Here is a 14,247-nt window from a genome sequence, read left to right on the forward strand (position 1 = left end):
GGGAGGATGGGAAGCCTGGAGGGACGACCCCCCCCCCCCCCCCACAAGCAACTGGGGTCAAGGGAAAATTTTTTAAAATTGACATCCCTAGAAACACATTTTACATCATTTTGGCACTTAAAATTTTGGTTTCACACGTGATTCAGCGGCAAATCATTACAACAGGGAACACATTGATACACTATAAAATTTGCTTATCATTTTCTGAGGCTTTGGGGGGAGATATATACCCCTCTCCCCCCACCAAAGTTATGCCACTGCTCTCACTCTTCTATCTTAGCATCCCAGATTCCATCATTCTCAGTACCTGGAGCCAACAATGGAGAATTTCAGAGACTTATTATTTCTCTCACATGTCTAAATTATCTAGGGAGTGTATGAATGCAAAATGTACTTGGAGGAAAAATTATGATGAATGCATACCAATCGAAGACTGGTAGGATCATAGCCAACTGCAATCTATGGCACACTGTATCATTGTAGAATACTTCTGACATGTATCCCTCGTTGGAAAATTACCTCCACGCTTCATCATTTAACTCATGTGATAATTCTGCTTTAAAGTATTTGTTTAGTTAGAACAAAACTTATGAACTGCTACTTCTGGTACCTGAATTGTGGTTAACCCTTAAGCTGCGGGAGCGTCAAAATTTTGCTGCCACTGTGTGCGGGACATGAGTGGCGAAAACATATTGCCATCGACCCAGGGCGTGTGTCTAGCAGGTAGTGGACCCTCATAATCCGGGACTGCCCAGCCTACCTCCTGAAGACAGACCACGAACATAATATGTCCTTGGAAATTACGCAGGGACGGAAGACCCACCACCAAAAGTATAAAAAAGAAAGACCAATGCTTTCAAATAAGTTTACCCAGCTAATAGACAGCGGGAAGATAAATATATTCCTAGAAAATAAAAGTATTCATTGGAATGCGATGGTGGTTGGCGTAACATGGTGAAACTCCTTCATGATGCACAAAGGTTAAGAAAATACTTAGCTGTTTCACAAAATAAAATATATGTATTTGCGACCGGTTTCGATACAGCCAGATACATTGTAATTGCCAGATGATGATACGCTGTATCGAAACCGGTCGCAAATATATTTTATTTTGTGAAACAGCTAAGTCTTTTCTTAACCTTTGTGCATCGTATTCATTGGAATTGTTTTCATCGTAAATGCACCACGGAGAGCAGGGAGCTCTCACTCCGAGAAGGAATAATTCGGGTTGTGCTCCCTGTGATGGGAGCTCCCAGCCCTCAAAAGATGCCTTTGTGCTCTCTGCCTTTAGGTTTGGCCGAGTTCAAGAAATCGCGGAAAGGATGGCAATAAAATCTCAAGGAAAGGCTGCAAGTGGAAAGAAAATCGGGTCAAACGTTGAAAAACGTTTTTCCCGCACTCACCATGCAGATCGTCCAAAAACGTTCCCACAGCCCAAGGATTAATGCTCTCAGTTGCTCATACTTCACTCTTTTGTTTAGCATTACTAATATTTAAATCTCCCCTCCATTAATGCCACAGATTTGAGTTTTCAAGTTGATTTAAAATCTTGGCTGACATCAAGCTACATAACAAGAAAGATTGCTAGAATAGAAACTGGACATTAAGCTGCCATTACAAAATGCATCAGGTAAAATTGCTGAGAGTGGAAATCAGTGGCATGAATGACGCAGAAATGAGTGATTCACTGCGTCAGTAATTATATTCATTTAAAGGAAAAGCTGTGATTAAAGCCGCCCAAAAGGTTTCCTCAATGTCCGTAAACACCACATGATGCTTAACAATACTTTGAAAGTGTTTCCAATGCCTGTACATATCCTGCACTCAATACAATATTGGTGGCACATGGCATGCTTCAGTGGTTAGTGGCATGATTCTAAAACTGAGAATACATGTTAAGTATTGACAAAAACTAACCACAGAAGTTGCATTTATTAATGTGCTTCAATGTCATCCAGTATTTCTATGAGTCAATAGAAACGTCCCCATCCAGGGAAGAATAAAAAAGTCTAGAGAAGCTTGACGAAAAAGGTATTGTGAGGAAATGGAAAGGCTGTGGAAGGAAGGAGAGGTAGGAGTGTTGTAGGCCAAGGTGAAGTTGTTGTCTGGTAGTTGAAGGGTATGTAGAGGTTGTCGAAAATTAGAGCATAAAGGCAGGATGTTTATTAAGTAGGGAGAACTGGAGGATCTTTATGGCAGCCAGAATGGATCAGAAAGGCTGAACTAAGATGAAGAAAGAGTGGTGAATGAGGATAGTCTAGGACCAAGAACTCATGCTGAAGTAGAGAGATCTCTTTGGGGTATGAATTAAAAAGGCCATTTTACACGGGCATATCATATGTGCATATTAGCACTGAAAACATTTTTGAAATTGCGAGAATGCAAGCTCAAAATCCGGGCAGGGGCTATTTTCCCATCTTGTACATGTCCCAGCAATTCAACGCTTCACAATTTTGACTGTGCGTTCGCACATACATCAGATTGCACAATGCATGCCCTATGCAAAACAGCCTTAAGAAATTGGAGGGAATGGATTCTCAAGCCTACAGAGAATTAAAGAGAGTAAGGCCTCAACTGTAGGATTCATGAAGATTTTGTGAACAAAGTTCTGATTCCAGCACTAAAAGAGAAGAAAGTGCCCGAAGTAGGGACTGCAGTACTATTAGAATGATATCACATACAGGGAAGGTAGTGATGATTATGTATTTATAGGCAAATGGAAGAGAGGTGGAACAAATTCTTACAGGAAGATCACTGAAGAATACGAAGAAAAGCAAGCAATAAACTAAAGAAAGGTGAAAAGGCAGGAAATATGCTCTAAATAAGGGTGGAGAAAATCGCAACTCAGCATTAAGATTAAAGAAGGCTCACTAGGATATCTTTTAGCTACTAAATCACTGTAGCGGATACCAAAAATATGGGGATATTTATCAATTTCTCCACAGAATCCTGGGAAGTTAAATCTTAATGGCTAGCATATTATTTCAAAAATACTCATTTTCAAGATTGAAAATAATCTGTTACATTTAATTTTATTTTGGTTCCATGTTCAAATTAATTAGTAATTTACTGAACATATCGCAATAATGAATTATCACATCTTTTTCAATTAACTTCAGAAGAGTAGCTGATTCCATTATAAGGCTTCGCATTCATATTTGTAGATTAGAGTCAATACTAAAATACCAAGAACAGAAAATACAAGCCTACAATCAAGAGGAGGAATGCTTATTCGTAGTAATTAAGATATCTCCTGGTGAAATATAACTGAAATTTGTACCAAGTCCTCTAAGAAAACGAGACTTCAGATAATGAAAATGTTATTTATTCAAATAAAAATATCATTATTCAACACATTATTTCACATAAGTTCTTCATATTTTTAAACTTGACACTAATTACAGTCAATAGCTTCAAACACTTCTGATGGAGTTTATAGATTGTTTATGCACTTAAAATATTGCTAGAAGAGCAAACACTCCATACAAAAGGGCACAAGGATATGCAACAAGCGTCTGTTGATGTTCCATTGACAGCGCGGTAACAAATAACTTCGAAGCTGATAAACTACACCACCCGATTGCCATGACGGATAATACAATACCGGCTACACCCCGAAGTGACACAAGGATATGTAATGCGGACAGAACGACCATCGGTAACAAGCAATATCCCAGGACAGACACAACAGCGCCAAAATTCACTGACGATACTGACATAAGGCTCAAGAGTAAATACATGCCAACGCAACCGAGGGCTCCAATTCCATAAATTGAACTGAAATGCACCTTTCCAGAGAGCAAAAGAAGAGCTCCAAAAGCAAGACAGAACGTTAATGGCCCAGCAAAGTCTGTATCTTGCAAAATTTTCGCATCAGTTACGCGTAGAGGATTCAGAACTGCCAATGTCTTCTGAAAGATGTGGTCAGGATTGATACCCAATTCTTCTAGCAGAGGCGGCTCATCATCAAATTCTGAGGTAGCACCGTACCCTTTGTGAGTACCAGATGGCTCGTGCGGTATGGGTGCTGTGGCAGGGTTGAATATCTCTCCAGAGTAGACTTGCGAAGCTGAGGGGTCTAGATAGGGGTTGGATCCGTACAATGGTGGCTGCTGGACATAAGGAGTCTCACTTTGCTGATTATGGTCAAATTGTTGAAAATCAAGCTCTTGACCAAACTCTCCGCCAGTGACATCGAAATTGTAAGATGCCTGATTCGCTTCTGTGCTCCAATAGCTCTCATTTCCCTCGTTATAGGGAGGCCGATCGCTGTACCCTGCCATTACAGCAGTTCACCAGCTGCCAAGATAACTACTACAGACAAAATGAAGCTGAAGGAAATAATACTTTCTAGAAAAATACTATTTTTCGACAAATCAACACCGTGAATAATGAGGGTTAATTTGCCATATCTTCAGTTAGTTACAATATGATTGGTAACTGAAACGTACGCGACACTTATTACGTGCGCTCCACGCAGTCTCTTGTTATTTAATGATGTGTATTTTGAACGATCTATGAAAAAGATCTGATCATTTTTCCACCTCAATTGACCGATTCTGTTACGAAAAAAGGTGATTTTTTTAAAATATATATTTATTTTTACAACTTTTCACATACTGATAATAAAAAGTATATGTACTTAACTCTAAAATTATACTTAATTGCCGCAATACGTAATTAAAAAGTCACATTATGGAAAAAGAGACAGTTCCGAAGATTCATTCAATTCGTACTGTTTCCGGTAATTTGCCCACCAAATTTAAAACAGCAATACGATTGAACTTTGCTAAACCGCCTACAGCAGGTGACCAGCTGAATCCTGACATCAAGCCACAGGAGAAAATGAGCATCGTGCACATGTGGCATGATAACATCTGAATTTTTATTGAATAATTTTATTTTATTTAATATTAAATGTCTTCAGAATTATGTTTATCAATGCACTCCATATGCATTGTCAAAATCTTAAGATTCATAGAATGTGGGCTACTTTTCACTACTAATGAAGGCTTTTCTTCTAGGTTGCAGGCCAAACCCTGATCTACAGTGCCTGACAAAATTCCAACAATGGCATGGACAATGGGGAAGCTTGAAGGTAATCTGAGAGGCTGAAAATAGCAAAAATTATTTCAATAAAAGATTATCTAAATATTTAAGCCTAATCATCCAATTTATGCTTCTGAATGGAAAGCAGGACCGGATTTATGATATTGGAGGCCTAGGGCCCATTTTGGTGGGAGGCTAGGAAGCCCACTGTTTCAAAACGCCAACGTTGATGACTACATGTTAACAAAAAAAAAACAGCCCAGCATAACTTCTAATGGTATAGTCTCATTTGAAGACCAGGCATTACTAGTCTCTTGAATGCGCCCAAGTCTTAGTGAAAGACCCAGAAAAAGCATGACAGGGTGGAGAAAGAAATAGAGAATTAATTAATCTATGACAATAATGAAAACACCGATGTGGGTGAACCAGTGGCGGATACAGATGGGGGGCGCAGGGGGCGCGCGCCCCCCCTTGCGGGTCCGCCTGTATTGCCGAACATTGCAAAACCACAATTGTAACTTTTTTATATCAAGATGGAATTGTCTTTTACATGTTTATAATCACTTTAAATAAAATTTTCATATACTTTGCCTGTGACTTGATCATCTTTTATTACGATAAAAGTAAAGACAACTCAAGATGTGTTGCGCCCCCCCCTTGAGTTTTTTCTGTGTCCGCCACTGGGGTGAACAATTAATTAAATGATATAGGAGTAGAGATACATATCCTAGTAATTATAAGGGCATTGTTTCGATGTATCCTCTACAAGCAGGCCCGGTTTAAGGGCCATGCGACATAGCTAGGGGTGTGACCATACACCAAGACCATACCAACCCCTGAGTAAGGGGGGGGACACAACAACAGTTTGCGTGGCTTAGTATTTTACTTTGAGACGGCACGTATTCAAGTTCACAGACTATTTATAGGGGTTAATTGGCTAAAATTTCCACTTGGATTTCATTAGCTTTATCACTGATGGATAAGCTCTGAGAGCACCAAGGGAATTCAAAATTTGAATATTATTTATGATTTTTTTTAAGTTTGGCACATGGAAATAATATTATCGAATAATCTACTATATTTTTGGCTTATTCTGTACTTTAGTAGTGCACTGTGACAAAATTTTACTTTTTGATACAATAATGATTGATTTCAGTCCATAAACTTTGAGTTGTAAGCAAACCTATTTTTTTTACGAAATTGGTGAAGTTCCCTGTATTTATGATTTTCTATGGATTTATTTATCCCTGTGTATTCTGTAGCATCTCTTTTATCTCATACGTTTTGCAATGACTTCCCCTAAAATCTTACAATTTTTATAAGTTATCATAGTTTTGTGATGCAAGTTGGTATTTAATACCCTACAGGTACCACCAAAAATGGTGAATCTCCTCCGCAACATACTGAAGGAGCAACTTCTTTCCATTCGACCGTATATACTTATCATCAGCTATGCTATAATATCTTTTCACCATTTCCCATCCATCATCAATCAGTTATTCTTCATACAGACATTTTATTATGTGCATTAATACTAATTTCCCCAAATTCCTCTATTTATTATCTTATCTAGGGTTTCGACCTTGAAAATGATAATAAATGGTTTTATTATAAATCCAAAGTATGAATGTGGGCCCTTAACTAGGAGTAAGTGCTACTACCTGATTGTAGGAGAAAGCAGACAATACAAGAATGTTAAAATGATACTCCTAATAACTATGCAAATAACATTTTTTATAATTTTAGAGCAAGGGGGAGCAAGTATATGTTATCACATTTCTAATTTGGATTAAGTGACCATCGGGTTTCTTATTTTATGTAGAGAAGTGATGGTAAAGGTATAGCAATATTTTTTGCCTTGTCAGTGTACATATACTTATGATAAATAAATTTCTCTCACGCGATTCCTTCTAGTTGAATGTAATCTCTTGTAGAATTACCCTCGCTCACACCAAAGGGAATCAATTGTGAATTTAAAAAATAGCGCCATTGCGCTTTTCTATTACGATAGTGTTTTTTATGCTAACCTGTTGACCGCGAGTCGCAGTGAGTAGGGATCACTTGTGTAAATACTATTTGATATTATTTGCACAGATTTCGACGTTTGCGATAAGTTTTGCACTTTGGTTTCGTGAACGCGACACCAGCATACGTATATATAAATATCTATTTAAGTCTACCGCAGAAATTCTATTTTCTACGAAATGAAATCGGTGGTAATATTCGGTTCTACCGGCAATACAGGGTTGTGTGCTGTTGAGGCTGCCATAAAAAGAGGTTGGACGTAACACTTTATTGAATCGTTAATCATAACTCTGTGACAGTAGAAATACCTAACATTGTGTCTCACTCTTTCGATTATTGTTTAAAAATCTGCTCTGTCGAAATGCTTTTTAGCTTTGAAAGTTAGAGCCTTCGTTCGGGATCCGAACAAAATGCCGGAGGGACTTCGATCCAAAGTTGAAATTGTGCAGGGTGATGTGCTTAACGAAGGAGACGTGAAGAAGGCATTAGAGGGACAAGATGCTGCTGTGGTTGTTCTCGGGACCAGGAATGACCTAAGTATGTAAAACTCCTTGCCCAAAAAGGAATTCATTGTCCTGGTTTTTCAGTTACTTGTCTAACAGAGAATTAACGGTTCTCATCAAAGGATTCACTTCTTTTTCCTTCAAAGCTGTATCTGGTGACCCCAGGGGTCGCATATGGGACCAATTCTATTTTTGATGTAATAAATGACATAGGAAGAGTATAAATTAAACCTATAAACTCTTGTATGCTGATGACATAAAGTCATTTCATACTATAGAATCTTATGCAAATGCTTTTGTACTCCAAATATGCCTGGCAAATATTTCCGAATGGTGCAGAATAAATGCCTTTTAATATTAGTACATTTAACCCGTCAGCGCCCAAAGTTTTTTTAAATTCACACATATTTCACTTTTAAAAAATGTGATACACATGAGTTTAACACAATTCAAACTAGCTGAATAATAGAGGAAATCTTCTACTCAGTATGTGCACCGAAATGTACGGTAAAATTCACATATTAAATGCATTGCAGGAGTATTGGCTCAGCACTGCACTGGGTGCCATATGGCACCCGTGGGCGTTGACGGGTTAATGTTCTGACCTGCTAATCTAAGATTCATATTCTAATCGATTACTCTATGTATGTCTAAATCTTGTGTTATAGTGAGCCAGAAACTTGACTGGGATGCATTTTTTATTCTGATTTAACTTTCAACAGACACATTGAAGCTAAAATTACAAAAGCCCATAAAATCTCGGCTTCATTTATTGTAATTCCAGAGACTTGATGTGTCTTGTTACAGACTCCTATACCTCACTCTAGTTAGACCTATACTTGAATATTGCTCTATATTTAGGTTTCCTTTTCATCGTGAGTATAACTTAAGCGTAGAGAGAGTTAAAAAAATTTCTAAAATATGTCTTCAAGGCTGGAATTGTTAGGAAAAGTATTGAATTCAAAAATATTTTGAAACTACTCAATATCTACACTGTATCTGTACGTGGGAAACAAATAGTAATAATATTATTATACTCATTGCTGAATAATGTCATTAAGAAATGTAATCTATTATTTTAAATTAATCTAAGGGTTCCATCCGTTCACTCCAGAGCTACTACCTTTTTCATTTTCCGCATGTAGGAATGAATTTCTTTTATCGCGTACTAATTTTTAGAATAATGAGGGATTTCAACGGACCAATTAAATCAACAGATATTTTTCTTTTATCACGAAATGCATTTAAAAAATTTGTCCAAATTTTTTTCTAATGTAACTATGTCTAATGTAATCATTTGTAAATTGACATTAGTCTTTATAATAAATATTATTTTCATCTCACCAGCAAATGAAGAACAGATTTGTGATTCCGTATATTGTAAATGTTTCTTTTAACCTACGAGTTCAATTATGCATATTGATAGCTTTTATTTTCATCACAGGGATGGGATAGAGGTAAAATACTCTGACTGCCTCAACCAAAACTTAAGCCTGGATTTGCTCTTCTGCCTTGTTAACTTTCTAGAAAAATCACATGAGCTTCAAATTATTGAGCAAATGGGCGAAAGAGTTGTTTACTATAGAAGATGGTGGTTATGCCAATTGTACGGAATTAATATAGCTTTCATATTTGTTGAAGGTCCAACCACAATGATGTCAGAAGGCACAAAAATTATTATCAACCAAATGAAGCAACAGAATATAAAATACATGTCGGCATGCCTATCAGGTAATATATTCTGAAGTGTGCCATTTTCCATGGATTTGGAGACCATATTGGTTCTTATTGGTTTTTTTCATATTTAGCTTTCTTGTTCTATGAGCCTGAAAAAGTTCCTGCCATTTTTAAAGAGCTTAATAGTGACCATCAAAGGATGTTGGACTGCATTAAAGCCAGTGATTTGCAGTGGATAGCTGTGTTACCTCCTCACATTGCTGGTAAACTTAACTAATAGAAATCTCTTGCATTTTCTTATCCATGAAAACATAATTCCATCCTGAATGAATGATATAGTTTGTAAAATTTCACTGCTGCCCATTGTAAAACCAGAGAAGAGAGCAAATAATTTATTAAATTTCAAAGGTAGCACGGCTATCTTTGAGACACATTAGTGTTATCACTTAAACATTTGGCCCAATATCCACAACTCATGCTGTGGCAGGATATGTTTATTTTGGAATGAAGGAGGGGTGGAGATAACCGGTTTCTTTCAACTTCAGTGTATCTTGCCCCTCAGTATCTCCTCCAACCTCTGGCTTCTCCTTATCTGTGGCAGCTATTTTATCTCTTGGCCTGGGATATGAAATATTTACTGCCTCTATTTTTTTCCCTATCATCTGTCTAACCTTAATACTTTTCACCCACTCCTGTAGCGTGATATAACTTTCCCTCCAAATCGGAAATAATCACGGTTCAATCAATGTGTTACTCCTAGAGCTCCTTATCAACAGGTTCACCTTGTTGCTATGCATTAATAGGGTGGTTTCCTTCATCAAAGAAAACGAAAGGCATTGATTGCGATTCGTTACCCACCACTAGTGTATTCATAATATACAAATTATTTTGTTTTAGAAATACCGGGTTAGACGAATGGCAATGGTCCATTTTTATCCTCATTTGAAAAGGGCCAGATTGGCGCCCATGCGATGCCACTCCACGTGACGTCACAGGGACCTAGTTTCTATAGGAGAAGATAGGAGTTATACGTCGTCTGAGGTTACCAATGCATGCATGAGGCGCAGAGCTCAGGGAAACATGTCTTAACAATCACTTATTAAAACTGGCTAAGGTCGGAAAGTTTTCCTCGTTTAATAAGTTATTAATAATCCTTATTTAAGCCAAGCGCTACCAGTCAGCAGGGTACTAGGCTAGCCGCTAGCAGCCTGCGTCGTATCAGCGCTAAGCCTCGCCTCAAGGTCACCTCGCAGGGCGGGAGGGGGAACCAGAAATACGTCACGCGGAGAGACTTCCCGACATTCATACTTAAGCGTCGCGTTTTCGCGCGCTTGAAATTTTTCACTTTTCATTTAATCGCGAAAAATAGATATCGTCATTTAAAAATCTAAAAGCGTGAAATACGTACTCCAGGAGTAATAATCTTTCGATTTAGGCAATAAAAAAATAATAGGAAACCACCCTATTCTCTCCATCTGCAAATTGGTGCCTTTAGTTGGGTGATTCCGTTCTCGATATGTACCTTATTTCCTGCATCTGTAGTGTTTTTTGTCGTAGTGGCACTACCAGGGTTCCCACTCAACCGTGAAAACCTTAAAACCGTGAATAAGCCGTGAATTTCTTCCGCCGTGAAAAAAACCTGGAAAAAGCCGTGAATTTTGTCGTAAAACCTTAAAAATCTCTCGAAATTGATTTTAGAACTCTGATTGAAAGAGCAAAAGAAAAATTGAAATGTCGATCATGTTTCAAGGTCAGTCATGCGCAGACACTGTCCACGCAATTATCTGCACACGTACATTCTAAGTGCAATTGTTGGTCCGTGTGCCGTGTTGACACATTGACCTCAAGCCTGTAACAAAGCCGGAAGACTGGCAACCAAAGTGTTCATTAACCCTGGCGAAAATTCAGACACTTTTAAATTTCATTGGCACCATGGTCCCTCCATTTTCCCGCTCACAAACTTAAGCCGGAGCTGAATTTTGCTAGCGACGTCAGGAGAGAGAGCACTTTCATTGCTGCGTTTGAATTCACGGCGTCTGTCGCGTTTGTAAAATTTTTAATTAACCTGCGGCCGATGATCGTTACGCGATCATTATTTCTGCCTAAAATATTTTATATAAAAACCGTGAATTTGACGACATCTAGACTGTGAAAACCTGGAAAAAACCGTGAATTTTATATTTCAGTTTGGGTGGGAACCATGCACTACTGAAGTGAATGAAGTGGCCAATCTGCTATTATTATTATGTCCACCATCACTACTGCGTTTTTGGTATTCTGTGAGGAACGGCATGAGTCTTTGCTTGGTCATGCATATTTTTATAATTCAAATTATTATTTATTTAGGAAACTTTAGTGTGACTGAATAATGCTAAACTAAGTGTATGTATGGTCAAAATCAAATGTTCTTCAGCATAACCAGTCATGGTGGGACTTCAGGGCTGAAGTATTACTACAGTGCACTCCCGATTATCCGGGCTAATGATGGGGAGAGACGGCACGAATAATCGGAAAACACGCTTAATCCAAACTTTCACTTAAATGTCTTGTAATGTTCATAATTTACGTAAAACAAACAATTATTATTTATGCAGTCATTCTGTTATTTATGAGTGCTTCCCGGACTCATTGAGAGCTTTCTTCGCCAGTTCACGATCTTTTTAGCGGCAATAACGTGGTTGTACTTGTATCATTAATGCTCCATGTAAGGCCTAGTTTTGAAAACCACACATCCGTGGCTGTGTGATCAGGAATACAGAAAAGTGGTGTGCACAAATGCTTCAAAACAACAGCTTGATGTCGGAAACTACGCTGATAGGCACCACACCACGTACTCATGTCTCGCGCAACTGTTGCACCCCTTGTATTCGTGATCAAGGAGCGCAGTCGCACACTGCGAGGCTTGGAGAACAGGAACACAGTGCTCCCGTGAATGCAGCTAGAGCGTGATCGCTTCTGTTTTACGAAGGGGATTCAAACGGAAATAATAAACCTGGTGAATTCTAGCATTAATGCCTTAATTCCGATGATTTTGCATCCGAATTTTTTTTATAAAGATCGTGGAAAAAATTGAGCAAGAGTGAAAAGATATCACTGCACGGATAGATCGTGAAGAGATCGAGCACAGATAATACGCAACCTTGATAAACCGCAGCCGGATAATCGGGAGTCTGCTGTACGTAGGAATAAGATCACATAAAACAACAACAAAGTAATAACAGCATTTTTGTACATCGATGAGGGTCAGGGGCCCCTGTGCCGCAGGGTCTGAGGGGCCCTTATCACCACCACTGATGAGGGTCCTGGGAAGATGGTTGCACCTTATCCCTCGTTAAGTGCTCACTCCAAAACCACCTATACTCCTTGCTCAATTCTTTGCCAGATAATGTTGATCCGTTTTTTTCTGCCCTTAAACTCATTTTTCAATCATTCCATGTCCCATTCCCCAGCGAATAAATAAACCTCCTTCTTCCCCTCCCTTTCCACGTGCCTTGTATTTTTGTTCTTTACCATCTTTTGCCTGTACTCTTTGTTTTGATTGCTTATGTTTAAATTTCATGATTGTTACTGCATCACTGTAGATTGGTAGAAATGCTGTATGTGAGCAACTACTTAAATAAGTTAATAAATGATCTCTTAAAGAATACTTTATCAACCAAAAATGATGTAATCAATAATGATATCCAAATATGTACATACATTTACATTGAATTGCTCATAATTGAGCTAAATAGGTTTTCATACAAAATAGCTATATACTTTTTCATACAATTTATCCATTTTCTCTTGCTTGTATTTTTTTAATGTGTCATCAATGCTATATTTTTAAATAGGTATTCAATTAATTGTTTTCCTTCCAGATGAACCAGCAACCGATAACTACATAGTGAAACATGATGTGTCTGGTGGAAGAGCCATTTCTAAGCATGACTTAGGAGATTTCTTGGTAAAGTGTTTAACCATGCCTGAGCATTATCAGAAGGTTTGTGGTATTGGTAAACCGGTGCCTGCTCAGTGAAATCACTGTTTGTACGAAAGCGAGCTAGTAAGCAGTAATGAAATTAGTAAATCATCTTTTTTTAATCTTTTTAATCCCCCTACATTCATCAGTTGCCTTTGATCTGATAGGATATTTGTTTCTGTTTTCTTTTTGAATTACTCACTGCACTTATGTTGTTACTACATCTTTGGTGATGTATTGTGGCTGCAGTAGTAGAATAAAACTTGTATCTACATTGACACATTGATGGTGGTACCTGTTGCTATAGTTCACTAAAACTGCATATGTACACCTGATTTCATGTTTAGAGGTAGATGGTGGTGCTAAAGTGAACTCCAATGAAGTGTCTCATCATCAAGTAGCTTAACATTGTGCTAAAAATTATATAGAAATGTTTCTTTAAAATCTTTATGTGATTGGTTTGTAGTTATGTTTTTTTGTTGATGTATGTACTCATTCTTGTTTGGTGCACTTTGATAGAATTATTATCAATGATCATTCTTAAGAGATTATGTGTAGCTTTTAGTCTGTGTTTGTTTCTGAATATTTTTTTATTTTATATACCAAAGTTACTGTACCTTTCATTATAAAGATTTTTGTATTTACTATGCCTTTTTGTACTAAATGTATAAAATTAGTATTAAATATGCTCATAATAAATAAATAAGTTTAAACCAGTTAAATGGTATAAATACTTTTTACACAGTCAAAGTACCATTAATATAACACTCATAATTGTTATATTTGCTCAAATCTTCAATGAAACTGTGTCTTAACATGATACATTTTCAAAAAATATTTTTATTTAATTGCCATAATTCTAGTGGCTTCATTCGATAAAGAGTTGCCTGTTTCAGGACTCTAGGCCATGCCATATTTCCAGCAACTTTCACAAGGAAGCAGAAGAATATTGATCTATTATAATAATGTAAATGTCCTTTTTTTACATTGGTTGTTTAGTGCCAATTAAAATAAAATGTTTCCAAATTCATT

At 37.5% G+C, this 14,247-nt stretch overlaps 2 protein-coding genes across 2 annotated transcripts; one reads left to right on the forward strand and one right to left on the reverse strand.

Moving 5' to 3' along the window:
* Positions 1 to 3,303: 3,303 nt before the first annotated feature.
* On the reverse strand, positions 3,304 to 4,479 carry LOC124168187 (protein YIPF5). Its single transcript, XM_046546318.1, has one exon. The coding sequence runs from the start codon at positions 4,281 to 4,283 to the stop codon at positions 3,453 to 3,455; it is 831 nt and encodes a 276-aa protein (XP_046402274.1). The 5' UTR covers positions 4,284 to 4,479; the 3' UTR covers positions 3,304 to 3,452.
* A 2,583-nt stretch (positions 4,480 to 7,062) lies between these two features.
* LOC124168153 (flavin reductase (NADPH)) lies at positions 7,063 to 13,937 on the forward strand. Its single transcript, XM_046546277.1, has 5 exons — positions 7,063 to 7,326; positions 7,447 to 7,611; positions 9,219 to 9,308; positions 9,386 to 9,517; positions 13,115 to 13,937. The coding sequence occupies exons 1-5, from the start codon at positions 7,254 to 7,256 to the stop codon at positions 13,270 to 13,272; spliced, it is 618 nt and encodes a 205-aa protein (XP_046402233.1). The 5' UTR covers positions 7,063 to 7,253; the 3' UTR covers positions 13,273 to 13,937.
* The last annotated feature ends 310 nt before the right edge of the window (positions 13,938 to 14,247 follow it).

This window comes from Ischnura elegans, chromosome 11, assembly GCF_921293095.1.
Source record: "Ischnura elegans chromosome 11, ioIscEleg1.1, whole genome shotgun sequence".
NCBI classification, from domain to species: domain Eukaryota; kingdom Metazoa; phylum Arthropoda; class Insecta; order Odonata; family Coenagrionidae; genus Ischnura; species Ischnura elegans.